General features: G+C 46.0%; 1 protein-coding gene across 6 annotated transcripts in view; it reads right to left on the reverse strand.

The window, feature by feature from the left end:
• Snx31 (sorting nexin 31) overlaps positions 1-18,510 on the reverse strand; it is a 48,887-nt gene extending 30,377 nt beyond the window's left edge. For 5 of the 6 annotated variants that reach the window (XM_085679100.2, XM_085679099.2, XM_048457346.3 and 2 more), the window contains exons 1-4: positions 18,351-18,510; positions 18,145-18,219; positions 3,559-3,673; positions 367-431 (exon numbers count right to left, since the gene is read on the reverse strand). In XM_085679100.2, coding sequence (XP_085535226.2) covers positions 367-431; positions 3,559-3,673; positions 18,145-18,219; positions 18,351-18,416 — 321 coding nt within the window. In that variant the 5' untranslated portion in view covers positions 18,417-18,510. The remainder of the gene's footprint in view (positions 1-366; positions 432-3,558; positions 3,674-18,144; positions 18,220-18,350) is intronic. The other variant, XM_085679103.2, reaches the window with a different exon arrangement.
• Positions 18,511-18,868: the final 358 nt, after the last annotated feature.

Here is an 18,868-nt window from a genome sequence, read left to right on the forward strand (position 1 = left end):
GTTCTCCACGGACAGGCAGCAGCCGGCAGGGCCTGCTGTTCCGATGGCTGCCCTATGGTGCTCTCGGAGACCTCGGCTACAGCCGTTGGTCTCGTCTCAGTCTGGGGTCCCTGAGTGCTAAAACTCTAAAACTCCAGCTCTTTGCCTGCCTTTCCTGGGACCAGCACACTGGCTACAGAACAAGCGTCTGCTTAAACCGGAAGCCAATGTGAACGACATGCTTCATCTCCCGTGTAGGATCCAACAGGAAGCAGCCTCCAGCTTACTAGAAACGACTCTACTTCACCCAAGTCCAGAAAGCCTGTGCACCAGGGAAGCAGGCAGGCTCTGCAGAGGCTGATGGTGCCGCTCAGGAAGGAGGCTTACCATCTGCACCAGTGTTAAAAACTCGGTGAAGACGTCGCTTCTCATCACACGGGGGTCGGCAGTTACTGAAAAACACAGAAAGCAAGCCCGGTCAGCAAGAGCGGGGCGTGGCTCTGTCAGGAGTTCTGAGATCTTGCCCTGGTAGTGTGGCCTTCCAGGATGTAAGCGAGAGTTCTCCACGCAGGACAATTGACAGAGTCTGCCCCCTTGAGGTGGTCTGAGCAATATGAGCCCATGAAGACCACGGTGTTCCTGGGAACCTTGCTCTGCTCAGCGGGAACCTCGCTGTGCTCAAGCTTCCCACACAGCTCAGTAGCCACCTTATCTGGGATGATAATGAAACTATTACAAAAAGAACAAAAATATATTACAAATTGGGTCGAGACAGTTTGGTAAGACACTTGGTAATTGAAATTTTTAAGTCTGCCCAAAGCACCAATAAGAGTGCCTCATCACATAGGGGCTCTCAGGAGGTTAACCCCAAAGGGACAGCATGGGCCAGAAGTGTAGTTCAGTGGTAGAGTGTGCAAGGTTCTGGCTTCAGTTTCCATTATGTGCACATGTATATGAGTACGTGTGTGCGTGCACATGTATGTGTGGTGTTGTATGTATGTGTGTCGAGGTAGGGGGCTGGAGAAATGACTCAGTGGGTAAGAACACTGTTACTCTTGTAAAGTAACATATATATATATATATATATATATATATATATATATATATATATATATTAGGCAAAACGTGCATACGCAGAGAATAAAAACAAATAAATCTGAAAAAATTAGGTGACAAGCATCCAGGGAGATTTAAAGTGTCTCATTCTTGACTTACACAAAAGGTTCCTTCCTCCCCTTAGCTTTAATGCTCTAGACAGCAACAGCCATGTGGGGCCAGAGCAGAGCCAACGAAGGCTAAGGCCCCAAGTCACCAAGGGACCAGCCTGCTTCCCTCAGGCCCTCTCCTGAACCTGCCTGAGCTAAATTCACACACTCCTACATCTTTACAGCTCTCTAAACTGCCCTCCTCCGCCTCTTTTCCTTTTGTCATTCTTTCCAAAGTTTGCCCAACAACATTCCATAGCATTCAACATTAGCACAGATCTGAACTGCCCTCAGCAAGGCCATGTGTTCCATGCAAGCTAAAAGAGGCAGAGTGGATAATGTAAGAAACCTCTGTGTGTGTATGTGCTCATGTGTGTGCACATGTGATCATGCATGCAAGCATACATGCTCGAAAATATTCATTGCATGTGAGTCTGTGTGTTGTATATGTATGTTCCAGTACATGTCCACACATTTGCAGACGTTGAGTGTTGTCCTGGTTCACACTAACACAACTGTCAGTTGTGTGATAGCAGAACCTCGACTGATCAGATTGATCTATGAGCCTGACGTGGGGTAATGTCTTGGATTAATAATTGACGGAGGAGGATCAAGATCACTGCAGGTGGTGCCATGCCAAACAAGTGTTTCTAAAGGCCGTATAGGGAGAGCCCAGACTGGGCCCTGAGGGCACACTGCTTTAATCCCAACACTTTGGCAGAAGAGGCAGGAGGATCTCTGTGAGTTTGAGGCTAGCCTGGTCTACAAAGGGAGTTCCAGGACAAAAAGGAAGGAAGGAAGGAAGGAGGGAAGGAAGGAAGGAAGGAAGGAAGGAAGGAAGGAAGGAAGGAAGGAAGGAAGGAAGGAAGGGTAGCTCAGTATGGCTGTGTAAGTGAGCCAGCAAGCACCATTGCTCCATGGTTTCTGCTTCCTCTTCTTGGCCTGACCTCCCTAAATGGCAGACTGGGATCTGAGAGTGTTAGATGGAATAACCCTTTTCTGCCCTAATCCACTTTGCTCGGCATATTTCATTCCAGCAACAGAACGAAAGTAGGGCAGGTGTCCCGCTATGTCGTTCCCCTGAGACAGGGTTTCTCAGTGAACTTGGAGCTCGCCCTTTCCGCCCTCTCAGTTCCACAGGCTCACAGCCGCCAGTAGCTTCTATGTGGGTGCCGGGTATCTGAACGCGGGTGCCCGTTCTTATATGGCCAGCACTCTTACCGTCTGAACTATCCTTCCACTGAGAAACTGTTCACAAAGGGTATGACTAGCCTGGTAGGGTGGTATGAGCTAGTAATCTCAGCACCTAAAAGGCAGAGGCTGGAGGGTCATATGTTTCAGGCTAGTCTGTGCTTCATAGCAAGACTTTTCTCAAAAACAAAATCCTGAGTGACAGTATGGAGGGGGTGGCGAGGTGTAGAGACAAACTGATTTTCTATTCTATTTCTATTGGGGAAATACAAAGCTACTGAGAAGCTTATCCTCCAATCCGTCCCTAGTGTATGACGTTAGCACCAGGTGCTGGCCAGCAAGCACCTGTGTATTCGTTCATTCATCCTCACGACACACCATGGAGCCACTGAAACTCAAAGGAGGTGGGTACCATGTCTAAGGCCACACAGCAAAGACAGAATCTGATTCTAGGTCTAGCTCTGAAGTCTGAACTCTAGAGTTATGACACCGAGCTGTCAGCTTGGTCAGAGCAGCTCTCCCGGCATCCACAGCGCCACCACACGACTCTGGGAAAGACCGAGGTTGAGGTTGCAGGCATCTCTGTTAGTCAGCACTACTGATGCTGTGCCCCAAAAAACGTTTCCCAACATATGGTCCAGCCCAGCCTATCATCATGTCTTAACCCCTCAGTTCCACAGTCAAACCTATAAACAACAATCCAGAGTAAGTCTTAAACTATTTTAAATATTCTTTTGTTTGTTTGCTTGTTTGTTTTTGTTCTTTTAAGACAGAGTTTCTCCGTGTAACAGCGCTGGCTTTCCTGGAACGCGTTTAGTTGACCAGGCTGGCCTCGAACTCACAGAGATCCTCCTGCCTCTGCCTCCCAACCAAATACTCAATATAAAGAATGCCATTGTAAAGTCACGCACACGGGAAATAGCCAGAATGCACAGGTGTGGAGAGAGAAACGAGGGGTGGCTTCGTGGGCCCAGTGGGAGGAGGCTAAAACGGGAAGCAACCGTCAATGGTCATGAAGTCTCCTGTGGGGATGATGGCAATACCCTAAAACTGGAAGACGGTGACAGTTTGCGCAATTTCATAACTATGCTAACAAAGACAAATAAGGACTTTAAGACAGGTGGCTCTTATGAGGAAGAATTTACGTTGTCACACAGCTGAGAAGCAGAGTCTGCGTACATACCATTCTGCAGGTAGCGTTCCAGCTGGTCCCTCCTCTCTTCAGCCATGGCGGCCGTCATTGCCAGGTAGTGCTTTGGTGGGAAAGGCGGCAGGGAGTTTCCAAACACTCGCCTCAGCTGAAAGGTCCCAAGTCAAAGTGAGGCACCAGCTCAAGGGTGAGGAGACGCAGAGCCTTATCTTGAGCACTTTATTTAAAAGGAAAGAAAAACTGATCCCTGTTGGTGGCCAGGGAAAGGAAAAGAGGAAGGGCATTTCCTTTCCGAGGAACAGCCTTCATTATACATTCCACAGATGCTGTCCTACATCACAGCCCGCTAACTCCAGCCGTGCTCTGGTGAAGCCGGTCTGTATTTTCATTATAAGACGGTCAGAGCACCGCTCACTGCACGGTTCCTTAAGTTCATTCTCTACCGGAATGATCAGAGATTATAGCCGGAATTTTTCTTTTTAATTTTTGATTTGTCTCACTATGTAGCCCTGACTGTCCTAGAACTCACTATGTAGACCAGGCTCGCCTCAGACTCTCAGAGATCCTCCTCAGTCTGCTTTCCAAGTCAGATTAAAGGTGTGTGTGACAATTCTTGGCTCTTTTTACCCTAATTAATGTGGCCACCTAAACACAAATGTGTGTCCTTTGTGTCATTTATGGGACGGTGCTAATACAGAGGTTCTAGAAGGTTGACATGAAGGCCAATAGAATCCCAGGCAGGCCTTTCCTCCTACCTACCATAAAGAACCCAAAACTAGGGCTGGAGTGATGGCTCAGAGGTTAAGAGCACTGACTGATCTTCCAGAGGTCCTGAGTTCAATTCCCAGCAACCACATGGTGACTCACAACCATCCGTAATGAGATCTGGTGCCCTCTTCTGGCCTTCAGGCATACAAGGAGGCTGAACACTGTGTACACAATAAATAAATCTTTAAAAAAAAAAAAAAAGAATACCCGCTGCTCTTACTGAGGACTCTCCATGTCAGGCAGCTCACAACTGCCTGTAACTCCAGCTCCAAGAGGATCAGATGCCGCTGACTTCTGCAGGCACCTACATTCACACGGACTCATACACATGCATGCACACATGCACATGTACATGCAATTATAATTATTATTTTTAAATGTGAAGAAAACCAGGCAGCGTCCTGGGAGGCTGGAACCTGACTACTGGCAGAGACCTCAGCTTAATCAGTGGAACCAGTCTCAGGAGAAAGGAGAAGGCAGACAAGACCTTTCATTCCCGTTTAACTTTGGTTGCCATTGCCATAATTGCAGTGCTTCACTGGCAATTCATATGGCTGCTGCTTAAAAACACATGTTGAGGCCGATCACTTCTCTCCACCCCAGCGCCACCGTGCTGCTGCAATCCTACTAATGTTTGTTTTCTAGACTGTAAGAGCAGCCTCCTCGGCGGTCTCTCTGCTTCTCTGTGACCGCCTTTCTCCTTCTAACACAGCCCCTCGAGTAACACTTCACAACATCACACTCCCTCAGCCAGAGTCCTCTGTGGTGTCTCGCTCCCCACCCCCGGCCAGTCGAAGGCGAAATAGTTCTAATGATCCAGAACTATGACACCATTATGAACACAATTAGCCACTTGCAAGGAAAGTCACACTGAAATCGTTTAAATAAAATAAAATTGTAAAATCAGTTCCTAAGTCAAGCTAGCCACATTCCACTGTTTGATGGACAGTAACATATGTCAAGTTTCTACCAAATTGGCTGAGCACATATACAGCATCTCTGTTGGCACAGAAATTTCTACCGGCCAAATGCCGGTCTGAATATCGAGAGGTTACTAACTGTCAGGCTATGAACAAATTATGGCTTCCTGCTGTTTATTGTGTGGCATTGCTCAGTTCTTAGAGAACCACATTCAATGCCAACATTTACTTTTGTGATTTAAATTTTAAAACACATCCTGCAGAGACTACAAACTATCATAGCTGCTTCGGGAGAGAGCTTGGTGATTTCCTACAGTGTTAAGTATAGTCTCCCTGTAGACTCCAGCGGTCAATGAATCGGAACAGTTTATTGAACTGATCTCAAGACGATGTCCTCATGAACTCTGCACGTGGGGCTGGGGAGATGGGGATGGGGAGAAGAGCATGTGCTGTTCTTCCTTAGTACTGGAGCTCAGTTCCCAGCACCGCATCAGGCAGCTCACACTGCCTATAACCCCAGCAGCAAGGGCTCTGACATCCTCCTCTAGCCTCCAACGGCACCTGCACACATATCACACACACACACACATCTCTGTCACACATACACACACATCTCAGTCTCACACACACACACATCACACACACCACAAATAAAAAAGAAAACTTTAAAAACCTGCTTGAAAATGTTTATGACAGCTTTATCTGTAACGCTGTAGAGATGCCCTTCAAAACTATGAAGGGTGAGTAGTGATCTATTCCTAATATAGAAAGCTATTCATCCTTGAAAAGAAGTGAACTGTCTAGCCACAGAAAGATACAGGCGAACCTTCAATGCGTGTTGCCAGTGAAAGATGCCAGTCTGGAAAAGGTACTGCATGGTTTCAATTATATGACCATCTGAAAAAAGGTGAAAATATAAAGGTGGTAAAAAGATCACTTGTCCCTGGGCTGTGGGACGGGAGGGTCTGAGGAGCTTCAAGCGCACAGGCACGCTAGACCTGTGCAAGAGCGTCCTCATGGGGCATGTGCTCTGCGCTTGGCCATGCACGCTGAACACTTACAGCGCGAGCCTGACATCTGCAAATATTTTTAAAACCGTTTAGGTGGCTGGGAGAATCCGGATGGAATGCAGCTCTTGACAGAAGACTCGAACTGCGTTGTAAACGTTCTGCACACCTCACTGAGAGGAGGGAGAAGGAGCGACGGCCTGAGAAACTTCAGGAAAGAGAAGTCCACATGAGGGCTGCATGAAGTCAGCTGGGCGGAAGTGCTGTCCTGTTGCTGAAGTGGTTTCCCACGGCGTGTGAGTTAAATCTCATGCTACTGTGCAGCACATAAACTCAAGCCATGAAGTGAATGAGTGTCAGGCGTCGAATTTCCCACTGCTGTAGTGAGTTCTCCGCGAAGAGCATGACCTGCGCATGCGCTAAACGATGAACTCCTGACCAGTGCGATAAGCACACGGATGGCACCATGGTTGATGCGAAATGTCCCCCGTTGGCACTTGTGCTTGAGTACTCGGTCCCCAGCAGGTGACAGTCTTTGTGAGGTTATACAACATGTGGGGTCCAAGGTCTAGCCAGCAACAAGAGGTCACCAGGAATAGGCTCTGAAGGCGAGACACACGTGTGGCTCGGGTCTGTGGCCGCTCGTATAACGAGCCTCTGCTAATGCTCCCCTCGTCATGAGCGCTGCCTCACCACGATGGATTGTGTCCTTAGAAACTGAGCCAACACGAACCTCTCCTCGCTGGAGTTGTTTCTGTGAGACCTTCCTTCTCAGAGGTAAGAAAAGTTACTGATACAAATGGGTGTCCCTAGACATCCCTGAGGCAAGCCTGGGCGATTCTGCAGGGCGTCTACCTCCCAGCTCTGCACGTGAAGGCCTGGAATCGACACTAGGGGCGGTGAGCACATCTTGGTGTCTAACGCCATCCCTCCATGAAAGTCACCACAAATCCGTGGAGAACAACTCCTTCTAGGACAGAGCCTGGAGCAGCTTGGAGCACCAGCAAGGGTGGAGGTACCCAATGGTGGAGTGTAAAGGAGACACAGGAGCTATGGGAGCACTCCTGTGCCCAGAGCTCAGACAAGCTGATCAATAAATACCCATCACCCACGGTGCTCTAACTAAATCAATAAATGAACAGGAGAGGGCAGGCCAGTCTCTTGGGTGGAATTCCAGGTAATTTATGTGAACAGGGAACATGAATCTCCAGTCCTTAAGAGTGGGTTGTACATGATGATGTAGAGTACCGTAGTACTTCTCAGAATTGGGGTGGGGGCACCACTTTTCTGTGGGAAAGTCAAATGGACCCCTCCTCAGCCAAGAGATGGGCACCACCCACAATAAGAGACCGTGCTCGTGGAGGACATACGAGACAACACAGCCAGAATGTGCTTTTGCCGCAGGGCCTTCACCCTCAAAAACTGAAGCTCACTCTTCATCATGTGAAAATGTCCACAGAAGAGCTGACCAGTTCCCTCAAAGCCGACAGGGTCATTAACAACATGGAGAGTCCGAGAGAACTGTCACCGTCAGAGAGCCAAAAGGAGACATGCTTGTCCCGAACAGAAGCCGGACATTAGATCAAAGCCAATCACATCTGAATGTGTTATGGGTGCAGTTATAACAGTGTATCCCTGCTGAGTGGGTCATTGCAACAGCTGTGCACACTGAAGGTGTGCCAGACAGAGGACGCCAGGCTGGGGAGGTGTCCAGAGCACTGACAGTTTGTCCGGAGAAACTGGACTTGATTCTGCACACCCACACAGTGGCTCACAGCTGTCTATAACTCCATCTCCAGAGGACCCGACACTCATCCTAACTCCGGTACAGCGCACACGACGCACATACATGCAGGCAAAACATTCGAACACATTGAAGACATTTTTAAATAAATCTTTAAAAATATTTTGAAGAAAAGAGGAAACTGAATGCCTGATGTGGGGGAACTCTGTATAAAAATTATAAACTAGTTGTGTGGGCTCTGGGACGGGGTGGTGAGTGCAACCAGGCAGGAAGGAATTCCTTTGTTTTAATAGCCAGCCTGCAGTAAGGTAGGCCTTTAGTCAGGGAGATTTCTGGCCAGCAAGGGGCACTGATCCTGTAGCAGAAGATCCCATGGAGGGGTAAGTGTGCTCCTGACCTGCGGCAGAAGCCCGGCAAGGGAACACAGACTTTCCCGGACACCCTTACCTCCCTGGTCATTCTGTAGGGGCTGCTTCACCCTGCTAAGCCACCCAGGAACCCCTTCCCTTCCTCCCTCCCTTCCTCGGGGCCATAAAATCCCCCAGCTCAACCTGTTTGGGACAGGGTGGCTAGTGCAACCGGGCAGGAGGGAGTTCCTTTGTTTTAATAGCCTGCCTGCAACAAGGTAGGCCTTTAGTCAGCGAGATTCCTGGCCAGCAAGGGGCACTGATCCTGCAGCAGAAGATCCATCAGAGGGCAAGGTCCCTGGCCAACAAGGGAACCTGACCCTGTACCAGAAGATCCAATGGAGAGCATTTGAAGGAAGAGATGGGCAGGCGCCAAGACAAGAATTCCTCCAACAATCTGAAAAACAACATGAAAACACCAGATCCCAGTGATCTTATAACAGAAGGACTTGAACACCCTAATCCAGAAGAAGTGGGAAAAAGTGACATTATGAAAGCAATAGAGTCCCTTAAATAGGATATGAATAACCCCCTTAAAGAAATGGAAGAGAAGTGTAACAAAAAGTTTGAAGACATGAGTAAATTCGTAAATGACACCCTGGGAAACCAAGAAAAAACAATCAAACAGGTAATGGAAACAGTTCAAGAATTGAAAACTGAAATGGAGGCAATGAAGAAAACACAAACCAAGGGCCAGATGGATATGGAAAATCTAGGCAAACAAACAGAGACTACAGAAACAAGCATAACCAATAGAATACAAGAGATAGAAGAATGAATCTCAGATTCTGAAGACACCATAGAGAAAATAAACACTCTGATCAAAGAAAACAGCAAATCCAACAAATTCTCATCACAAAACATTCAAGAAATCTGGGACACAATAAAAAGACCAAATCTAAGAATAATAGGGGTAGAAGAAGGAGAAGAATTGCAGATCAAAGGCCCAGAAAATATATTCAACAAAATTATAGAAGAAAACTTTCCCAACCTAAAGAACAATATTCCTATGAAGGTTCAAGAAGCATGCAGAACACCGAATAGACTTGATCAAAAAAAAAAATCCCCTCGCCATATAATAATCAAAACACAAAACATTCAGATTAAAGAAAGAATATTAAGAGCTGCAAAGGAAAAAGGTCAAGTAACGTATAAAGGTAAACCTATCAGACTTACACCGGACTTCTCTATGGAAACCATGAAAGCCAGAAGGTTCTGGATAGAGGTACTGCAGAAACTAAGAGACCATGGATGTAAGCCCAGACTACTTTACCCAGCCAAGCTATCAACGGAGAAAACAAAATATTCCAGGATAAAAACAATTTTAAACAATACATAGCCACAAATCCAGCTTACAGAAAGTATTAGAAGGAAAATCACAACCCAAGGAATCCAACATTGCCAACACTGCCTATACTAACTCAGACATCTAGCGACCCTTCACAAACACAACTCAAAGAAGGGAAACACACAAACTCTACTACCCAAAATAAATAAATAAATAAATAACCGGAGTCAACAACCACTGGTCATTAATATCACTTAATATCAATAGACTCAATTCACCTATAAAAAGGCACAGACTAAGAGATTGGATACGAAAACAGGATCCAACATTCTGCTGTTTAAAAGAAACACACCTCAACCACAAAGACAGACATCTACTCAGAGTAAAGGGTTGGGAAAAGGTTTTCCAAGCGAACGGACCTAAGAAATAAGCAGGTGTGGCCATTCTAATTTCTAACAAAATTGACTTCAAACTAAAATCAATCAGAAGAGATGGAGACGGACATTTTCTACTCATAACTGGAACAATTCATCAGTAAGGAAGTCTCAATCCTGAATATCTATGCCCCTAATATAAAGGCACCCACTTATGTAAAAGAAACACTTCTAGAACTCAAGGCAGTCATAAAACCATACACACTAATAGTAGGAGACTTCAACACACCTCTCTCACCAATGGACAGGTCAATCAAACAGAAACCTAACAGAGAAATAAGAGAATTATTGGAGGTATTGAATCAAATGGACTTAACAGACATCTATAGAACATTCCACCCAAACAGAAAAGAATTTACCTTCTTCTCTGCAGCTCATGGAACCTTCTCGAAAATTGACCACATACTCGGTAACAAAGCAAACTTCCAAAGATACAAAAAAATATTAGTAATCACCTGTGTCTTGTCAGATCACCATGGATTAAAGTTAGAATTCAACAACAATGCCACCCCCAGGAAGCCAACAAACTCATGGAAGCTGAACAGTCAACTACTGAATCACCCCTGGATCAAGGAAAAAATAAAGAAAGAAATTAAAGTCTTCCTTGAATTTAATGAAAATAAAGACACAACATACTCAAACCTATGGGACACTATGAAAGCAGTACTAAGAGGAAAGTTCATAGCACTAAGTGCCCAATTAAAGAAAACGGAGAAAGTACACATTGGAGACTTAACAGCACACCTGAAAGCTCTAGAAAAAAAGAAGCAGATTCACCCAGGAGGAGTAGAAGACTGGAAATAATCAAACTGAGGGCTGAAATCAACAAAATAGAAATACAGAAAACAATCCAAAGAATCAATGAAACAAAAAGCTGGTTCTTGGAGAAAATCAACAAGATTGACAAACCCCTATCCAAACTAATCAAACGGCAGAGAGAGAACACGCCAATTAATAAGATCAGAAATAAAAAGGGGGACATAACCACAGACATAGAGAAAATTCAGAGAATCATTAGATCTTACTACAAAAGCCTGTATGCCACAAAATTGGAAAATGTAAAAGAAATGGACATTTTTTTAGATAAGTACCATATACCAAAGTTGAACCAAGACCAGGTGAACAATCTAAACAGACCTGTTAGTCGTGAAGAATTAGAAGCTGTTTTCAAAAATCTCCCTACCAAAAAAAGCCAAGGACCAGATGGTTTCAAAGCAGAATTCTACCAGAACTTCCAGGAAAAGCTAATACCTATACTCCTTAATGTATTTCACAATATAGAAACAGAAGAGTCATTGCCAAACTCTTTTTATGAAGCTACAGTTACCCTGATACCAAAACCACACAAAGACACAACCAAGAAAGAGAATCACAGGCCAATCTCACTCGTGTACATCGATGCAAAAATTCTCAATAAAACACTGGCAAACCGGGCTGGAGTGATGGCTCAGTGGTTAAGAGCATTGCCTGCTCTTCCAAAGGTCCTGAGTTCAACCCCCAGCAACCACATGGTGGCTCACAACCATCTGAAATGAGATCTGATGCCCTCTTCTAGCCTGCAGGCAGACACACAGACAGAATATTGTATACATAATAAAAAAAATAAATAAATATTGAAAAAAGAAAAAAGACTAAAAAAATACTGGCAATCCGAATTCAAGAACACATTAGAAAAATTATCCATTATGATCAAGTAGGCTTCATCCCAGAGATGCAGGGCTGGTTCAACATACACAAACCTATCAATGTAATACATCATATAAATAAACTGAAAGAAAAAAACCACATGATCATTTCATTGGATGCTGAAAAAGCATTTGACAAAATTCAACACCCCTTTAAGAGAAAGGTGTTGGAGAGATTAGGGATACAAGGATCATACTTAAATATAATAAAAGCTATTTACAGCAAGCCAACAGCTAACATCAAATTGAATGGAGAGAAACTCAAAGCCATTCCACTAAAATCAGGAACACGACAAGGCTGTCCACTTTCTCCATACCTCTTCAATATAGTGCTTGAAGTTCTAGCAATAGCAATAAGACAACATAAGGGGATCAAATGAATTCAAATTGAAAAGGAAGAAGTTAAACTTTCATTATTTGCAAATGATATGAGAGTGTACATAAGTGACCCCAAAAACTCTACCAAAGAACTCCTACAGCTGAGAAACACCTTTAGTAATGTGGCAGGATACAAGATCAACTCCAAAAAATCAGTTGCCCTCCTATACACAAAGGATAAAGAAGCAGAGAGGGAAATCAGAGACGCATTACCTTTCACGATAGCCACAAATAGCATAAAATATCTTGGGGTAACTCTAACCAAGGAAGTGAAAGACCTATTTGACAAGAACTTTAAGTCTTTGAAGAAAAAAAATTGAGGAGGATACCAGAAAATGGAAAGATCTCCCTTGCTCTTGGATTGGGAGGATCAACATAGTAAAAATGACAATTCTACCAAAAGCAATCTATAGATTCAATGCAATCCCCATTAAAATTCTTCACAGACCTTGAGAGAACAATAATCAACTTTAGATGGAAAAACAAAAAACCCAGGATAGCCAAAACAATCTTAAACAATAAAAGAACTTCTGGGCTGGAGAGATGGCTCAGAGGTTAAGAGCATTGCCTGCTCTTCCAAAGGTCCTGAGTTCAATTCCCGGCAACCACATGGTGGCTCACAACCATCTGTAATGAGGTCTGGTGCCCTCTTCTGGTCTGCAGACAGAATATTGTATACATAATGAGTAAATAAATAAATGTTAAAAAAAAAAGAACTTCTGGAGGCATTACCATCCCTGACTTCAAACTCTATTACAGAGCTACAGTAATGAAAACAGCTTGGTATTGGCATAAGAACAGAGAAGTCGACCTGTGGAATCGAATAGAAGACCCGGATATTAACCCACAAACCCATGAACACCTGATTTTTGACAAGGGAGCTAAACGTATACAATGGAAGAAGGAAAGCATCTTTAACAAATGGTGCTGGCATAACTGGATGTCAACCTGTAGAAGAATGAAAGTAGATCCATACCTATCACCATGCACAAAACTCAAGTCCAAATGGATTAAAGACCTCAATATTAATCTGACCACATTGAACCTGATAGAAGAGAAAGTGGGAAGTAGTCTACAAGACATGGGCACAGGAGACCACTTCCTAGGTAGAACCCCAGTAGCACAGTCAATAAGAGAAACAATGAATAAATGGGACCTACTGAAACTGAGAAGCTTCTGTAAAGCAAAGGACACTGTCACTAAGACAAAAAGGGTACCTTCTGAATGGGAGAATGTCTTCACCAACCCCTCATCAGACAAAGGTCTGATCTCCAAAATATGCAAAGAACTCAAGACACTAAATATACAAAGAAACTAGACACTAAAACTCTAATTAACCCGATTAAAAAATGGGGTACTGAGCTGAACAGAGAATTCTCAACAGAAGAACCTCAAATGGCCAAAAGACACTTAAGGTCATGCTCATCCTCCTTAGTGATCAGGGAAATGCAAATCAAAACAACTTTGAGATACCATCTTACACCTGTCAGAATAGCTAAAATCAAAAACACCAATGATAGTCTATGCTGGATAGGATGTGGAGTGAGGGGAACACTCATCCATTGTTGGTGGGAATGCAAACTTGTGCAGCCACTGTGAAAATCAGTGTGGCGGTTTCTCAGGACACTGGGAGTCAACCTCCCTCAGGACCCAGCAATTCCACTCTTGGGAATACACCCAAGAGATGCCCTATCATACTACAAAAGCATTTGTTCAACTATGTTCATAGCAGCACTATTTGTAATAGCCGGAACCTGGAAACAACCTAGGTGCCCCTCAATAGAAGAATGGTTAAAGAAGGTGTGGAACATATACACATTAGAGTTTTACTCAGCTGTAAAAAGCAATGACATCTTGAATTTTGCATGCAAATGGATGGAAATAGAAAACACTTTACTGAGTGAGGTAACCCAGACCCAAAAAGAGGAATATGGTATGTACTCACTCATAAGTGGATTCTAGCCATAATTATGGTCTTTGAACCTATAATTCGTGATCCTAGAGAAGCTAAATAAGAAGGTGAACCTGAAGAAAATCATATAGTTATCCTCCTGGATATTGGAAGTAGACAAGATTGCCAGGCAAACTTGGGTGCACGGGGGGGGAGGGCGATGGATGTAAGGGGAGGTGGGTAGAGAGAAGGGAGAAGGGGAAAATTTGGGATAGCTTGGGGGAATGGGATGGGTGGGATGGAGGAAGGATGAATATGGGAGCAGGGAAGTAAATATCTCAACTAAGAGAGCCATTTTAGGGTTTGTAAGAGTCTTGATTCTAGAGGGGTTTCCAGGTCCAAGGAGAGATCCCCAGATTGTTCCCTGGGCAGCAGAGGAGAGGGTGCCTGAACTGGCCTTGTCCCATAGCCATACTGATGAATATTTTGCATATCACCATAGAACCTTCATCTGGCGATGGATGGAGATAGAGACAGAGACCCACATTGGAGCACTGGACTTAGCTCCCTAGGTCCAAATGAGGAGCAGAAGGAGGGAGAACATGAGCATGGAAGTCAGGATCACGAGGTGTGTGTCCACCCACTTGAGACAGTGGGACTGATCTAATGAGAGCTCACCAAGGCCAGCTGGACTGGGAGTGATGGAGCATGTGATCAAAATGGACACTCTGAACGTGGCTGGCAATGAAGGCTGACTGAGAAGCCAAGGACAATGGCAATTACTGCATGGACTGACTTTGTGGGAGTCTGTTTTGTTTGGATGCTCACCTTCATAGACCTGTATGGAGGGGGGGAACCTTGGACTTCCCACAGGGCAGGGAACCCTGACTGCTCTGAAAACTAGAGAGGGAGGGGGAGGGGGGGAGCGGGAGGTGAAAGGGAGGCGGGGAAGAGGTGGAATTTTTTAATAAATAAATAAATAAATTACAAAAAAATTATAAACTAAAACTGTTGCTACAAAAATTAAGCTTATGAAAAAAAAAACCGGAAAACCCAATGTTCTGGATTCTCTTCAGAAAGTGAGAAGATCGGGAAGTGACAGGTTCGCACCCTCAGGCCATCATCTCCCGCCATGCTGCGTCGCCTCCTGCCTGCCTGACCCCTGCATTCGTGCTGGTATCAAACACTGTGCAGCAATTACGTTTCCTTTAAACCCAAGGATATGTCCCTGCCGTGCTCAAGAGTCAAAGGGTCCAGCGGCAGCTCCATCATCCAGGCTGCTCCACCAGTCTGGATGTTCTGATCTTCGTCTCTCTTACTCCATTCAGTGGAAGCAGAGTCTGTCTTCTCTGCACGCAAGCATTTCTAGGCTAGATGATGGCTGGTTAAGTGATGCCCAAAAGGGAACTGTCTTCACTGATATGTGTTCATAGATGTCACAGGCATTCCCTAGCTGACTGCAGTCACAACAGCCTTGAGACAACCTGAATCACCTGCACTGAGTCTAGGGGAGCCCCGCCCTGAGGCCATGAAGTGGGAAAAGTCAACAGGACTGAGAATCTGTGCCCTGACACAGAGCAGAATTCCTCCCAGCAGGTTTTACAGCAAGAACTGGTTCCTCAAGAAATCTCTGACCTTTCAGGCTGAATGCAGTCCAAGAGGGGGTGTGAGATGTGGGCTGGGGACCAGAAATATGCAGGGAGCTGAGTAAATTCTGCCAAAAGTCAACCATTGTCTCTCTCTCTGGTCCAGTTCTTCCAACAAAGACCTCCTGCCTGGGTTCAGAGGAGTTTGGCTGTTGCAGCCACTAGCATAGCAAGACTTCCAGATTTCAGCTCAGCCTCCATCAAAAACCCCATGAAAGACATCAGAAAGGGAAACTCAGCTCTCCTGATGTGATTAGGCCAAGCATTTCTGTTTGAGTTGTTCTTTTTGCTTTGTTGTTGTTTGTTTGTTTGTTTGGTGTCCTGGACTGGTCTTGAACTCAGTACGTAGTTCAAGATGATCTTAAACTTCTCATCCTCCTGCCTCTGCTTCCCAAGTGCTGGCATGCCTGGTTTACAAAATACTAATCAAACCCAAGGCTTCAAATGTACTGGGCAAGCACTCTGTCAGTTGAACCATATCCTCAGCCTGGTGTGTGAATTTGAGTGTGAATTTGTGTGTGTACATGTGTGTGTGAGCACGCGTGTGTGCGTATCTGTCTATGTATGTCTGTGTGTATGTGCGCGTGTGTCTTCTCCATGACTGGCATCAAAAAGTTGAAGGGTTTTCCTAGATCCTTCTCTGTTAGTTTTTATTTTTTTTTAATGTTTGGGAAATGGCTCCAAAATCTTTTATAATTTTTTTATGTCATTTATTCAACTTTGGGGGAGGAACACCCGTGCGAGGTCGAGGACAACAGGCAGGAGCTGGTGGTCTTCTTGCACCATGGGAGTCCTTGGATTTGAACTCAGGTCAGCAGGCTTTGCAGCAGGTGCCGCTGAGCCATTTTGCTGGCTCCAATTCTTAATCTGACCGAATACAGAGCACCATGAAAAAGGAAATACCTTGTACATGTGTGTAGATTCCTTTCAGGTTTACTTCTGTAAGAGCTCTGTATAAAGCTTTTATTCTATGTGTATTATGTTAAATCAAGTTTATAACTTGTGCAACATGGTTTTGGCTGTAAGAACTGAATTTAGCTAGGCATAGTGATGCACACCTTTAATCCCAGCACTCAGAAGGCAGAGGCTGACGGGTCCCTCATCCTGGTCTACACAGTGAGTTCCAGGACAGCCAGGAGTACCTGTGCAGGTACATAGTGAGACAGGGTACCTGTGCAGGTACATAGTGAGACAGGGCACCTGTGCAGGTGCATAGTGAGACAGGGCACCTGTGCAGGTGCATAGTGAGACAGGGCACCTGTGCAGGTGCATAGTGAGACAGGGCACCTGTGCAGGTGCATAGTGAGACAGGGCACCTGTGCAGGTGCATAGTGAGACAGGGCACCTGTGCAGGTGCATAGTGAGACAGGGCACCTGTGCAGGTGCATAGTGAGACAGGGTACCTGTGCAGGTGCATAGTGAGACAGGGCACCTGTGCAGGTGCATAGTGAGACAGGGCACCTGTGCAGGTGCATAGTGAGACAGGGCACCTGTGCAGGTACATAGTGAGACAGGGCACCTGTGCAGGTGATGTGGCCATGAGCTCTTGTCAGCTGGAGCATGTGCAGGGCTAGTCTAGGAAAAAGAAGGGTGTGTCTCTGAGGTGAGATGTGACCCGTGTTCTCTGATGTCAGCTGTGTGGTCAGCTGCACCTCTGTCCCTCAGTGGCTGGCAGCCTCCCCTCTGCTGCTGAGCCCTGCTGATGTCTGCTGTGTGAATGCCCTGGCCAGCTCTCTGTGCCATTAGAGAAGTACCACCAGTCTGGTGGATGCCTCTGGAGCCAGTCCCTTCTCAAGCCCCCTGCCTTCCTCCTCCCAGAAGTCCCCTTGGATAGCATGAGATGCTTTTGAGTCTTGTGACCCTGTCTGCTTAGGTGCCACAATTCAATCTGCTTTGAGTGTGGACCCTTAGCTGTTGAGCCTTGGGTTTGCTAGCAGAGGGACCTGGAGAGGAGTGATTCTGATGAGTCAACACTGGAAACAGAGACTGCACAAAGGACACCCTTCACAATTCTTCTTGTCCCGGTTGACGCCACCCTGGGAGGCTTGAGTCAGCCAGAGGAAGGGGTGACTTTCGCAGCAGGCCGGTAGGATCCTGTTTCTGGTATAAGCTGATTTTGAAGATGTTGGTATAGGAGATTGCTTTGGGTTGTTTGTTCGTTTGCTTGCTTTGTTGTTTTTTTGTTTTTTTGAGACAGGGTTTCTCTGTCTGGAAACTTTGGAGCCTGTCCTGGAACTCACTCTAGACCAGACTGGCTTTGAACTCAAAGAGATCTGCCTGATTCTGCCTCTGCTGGGATTAAAGGCGTGTGCCACCACCACCCTGATGTTCTGGGTTTTAAAGAGTGTTTATAGTTCACACAGGCCACCTACCCCCACTACACACACAGTCCGATGTCTTTCAGAGTGACACCACCTAAGTCCTCGGGCACACTTTTCCAACCAGGCTTACCTGTTCATTCCAACGGTGCAGCTGACTATAGCGTACCTTGCAGAAGAGGAACCCATCCAGGTACACGGAGTACAGCTGAAAGCACAGACACACGCCGGGGGTTATCCAAGGCAACGATAATGATGCGGGGGTGGGGGTGGGGGTGAGGGAGTTCGAAGGGTCACCCAACTGCTCCCTATCCTGTCAGTCCCGGGCCCCAGACTCACCACGTAGCGTCCCCCCAGCCCGTCTGGTCGCTGCTGGGACACCGGGATGCAGAAATGCATCTTCATGGCCCTAACGATGACCGGGGACAGCGAGGCGAACTGGACCTGTTGCTCTAGAGTCTGGGCTGCGTCCTGAGCTCCGGCTGCTAAAGGTCTGCGGGTGGGCGGAGTCCGAAGCCTGGTCCCGCCCCGGCCTCGCCCCCTTCCCTGTCCCAGGTGCCAGGTTGGACTAGAGAGGCCATCAGGGTATAGAGAAACCCCGAGAAGCGCCAGAGCCTCTCTGGCCAGGGTCACCCTGGAAACCAGAGGCCAGAATTTTAGAGACTTTTTAAAGAGGAAAGCCTGCCTCTGTGGGGCGGGGAGGAAGAGCGTCGAATTCTTTTCTAGAGGGCTTCTTGAACCCACAAGTGAAGAACCGTGGCTCTGGCTGCCTGAACATTCTATACAGTTGCCAAAAAGGCATGCTACACCCTGCCCTGCCCCAAATCATTGGAGCCAGGTAGTTTGCCTAGGAAAAC

The sequence above is a fragment of the Myodes glareolus genome, chromosome 19 (assembly GCF_982192425.1).
Source record: "Myodes glareolus chromosome 19, mMyoGla1.1, whole genome shotgun sequence".
Taxonomy (NCBI): Eukaryota; Metazoa; Chordata; class Mammalia; order Rodentia; family Cricetidae; genus Myodes; species Myodes glareolus.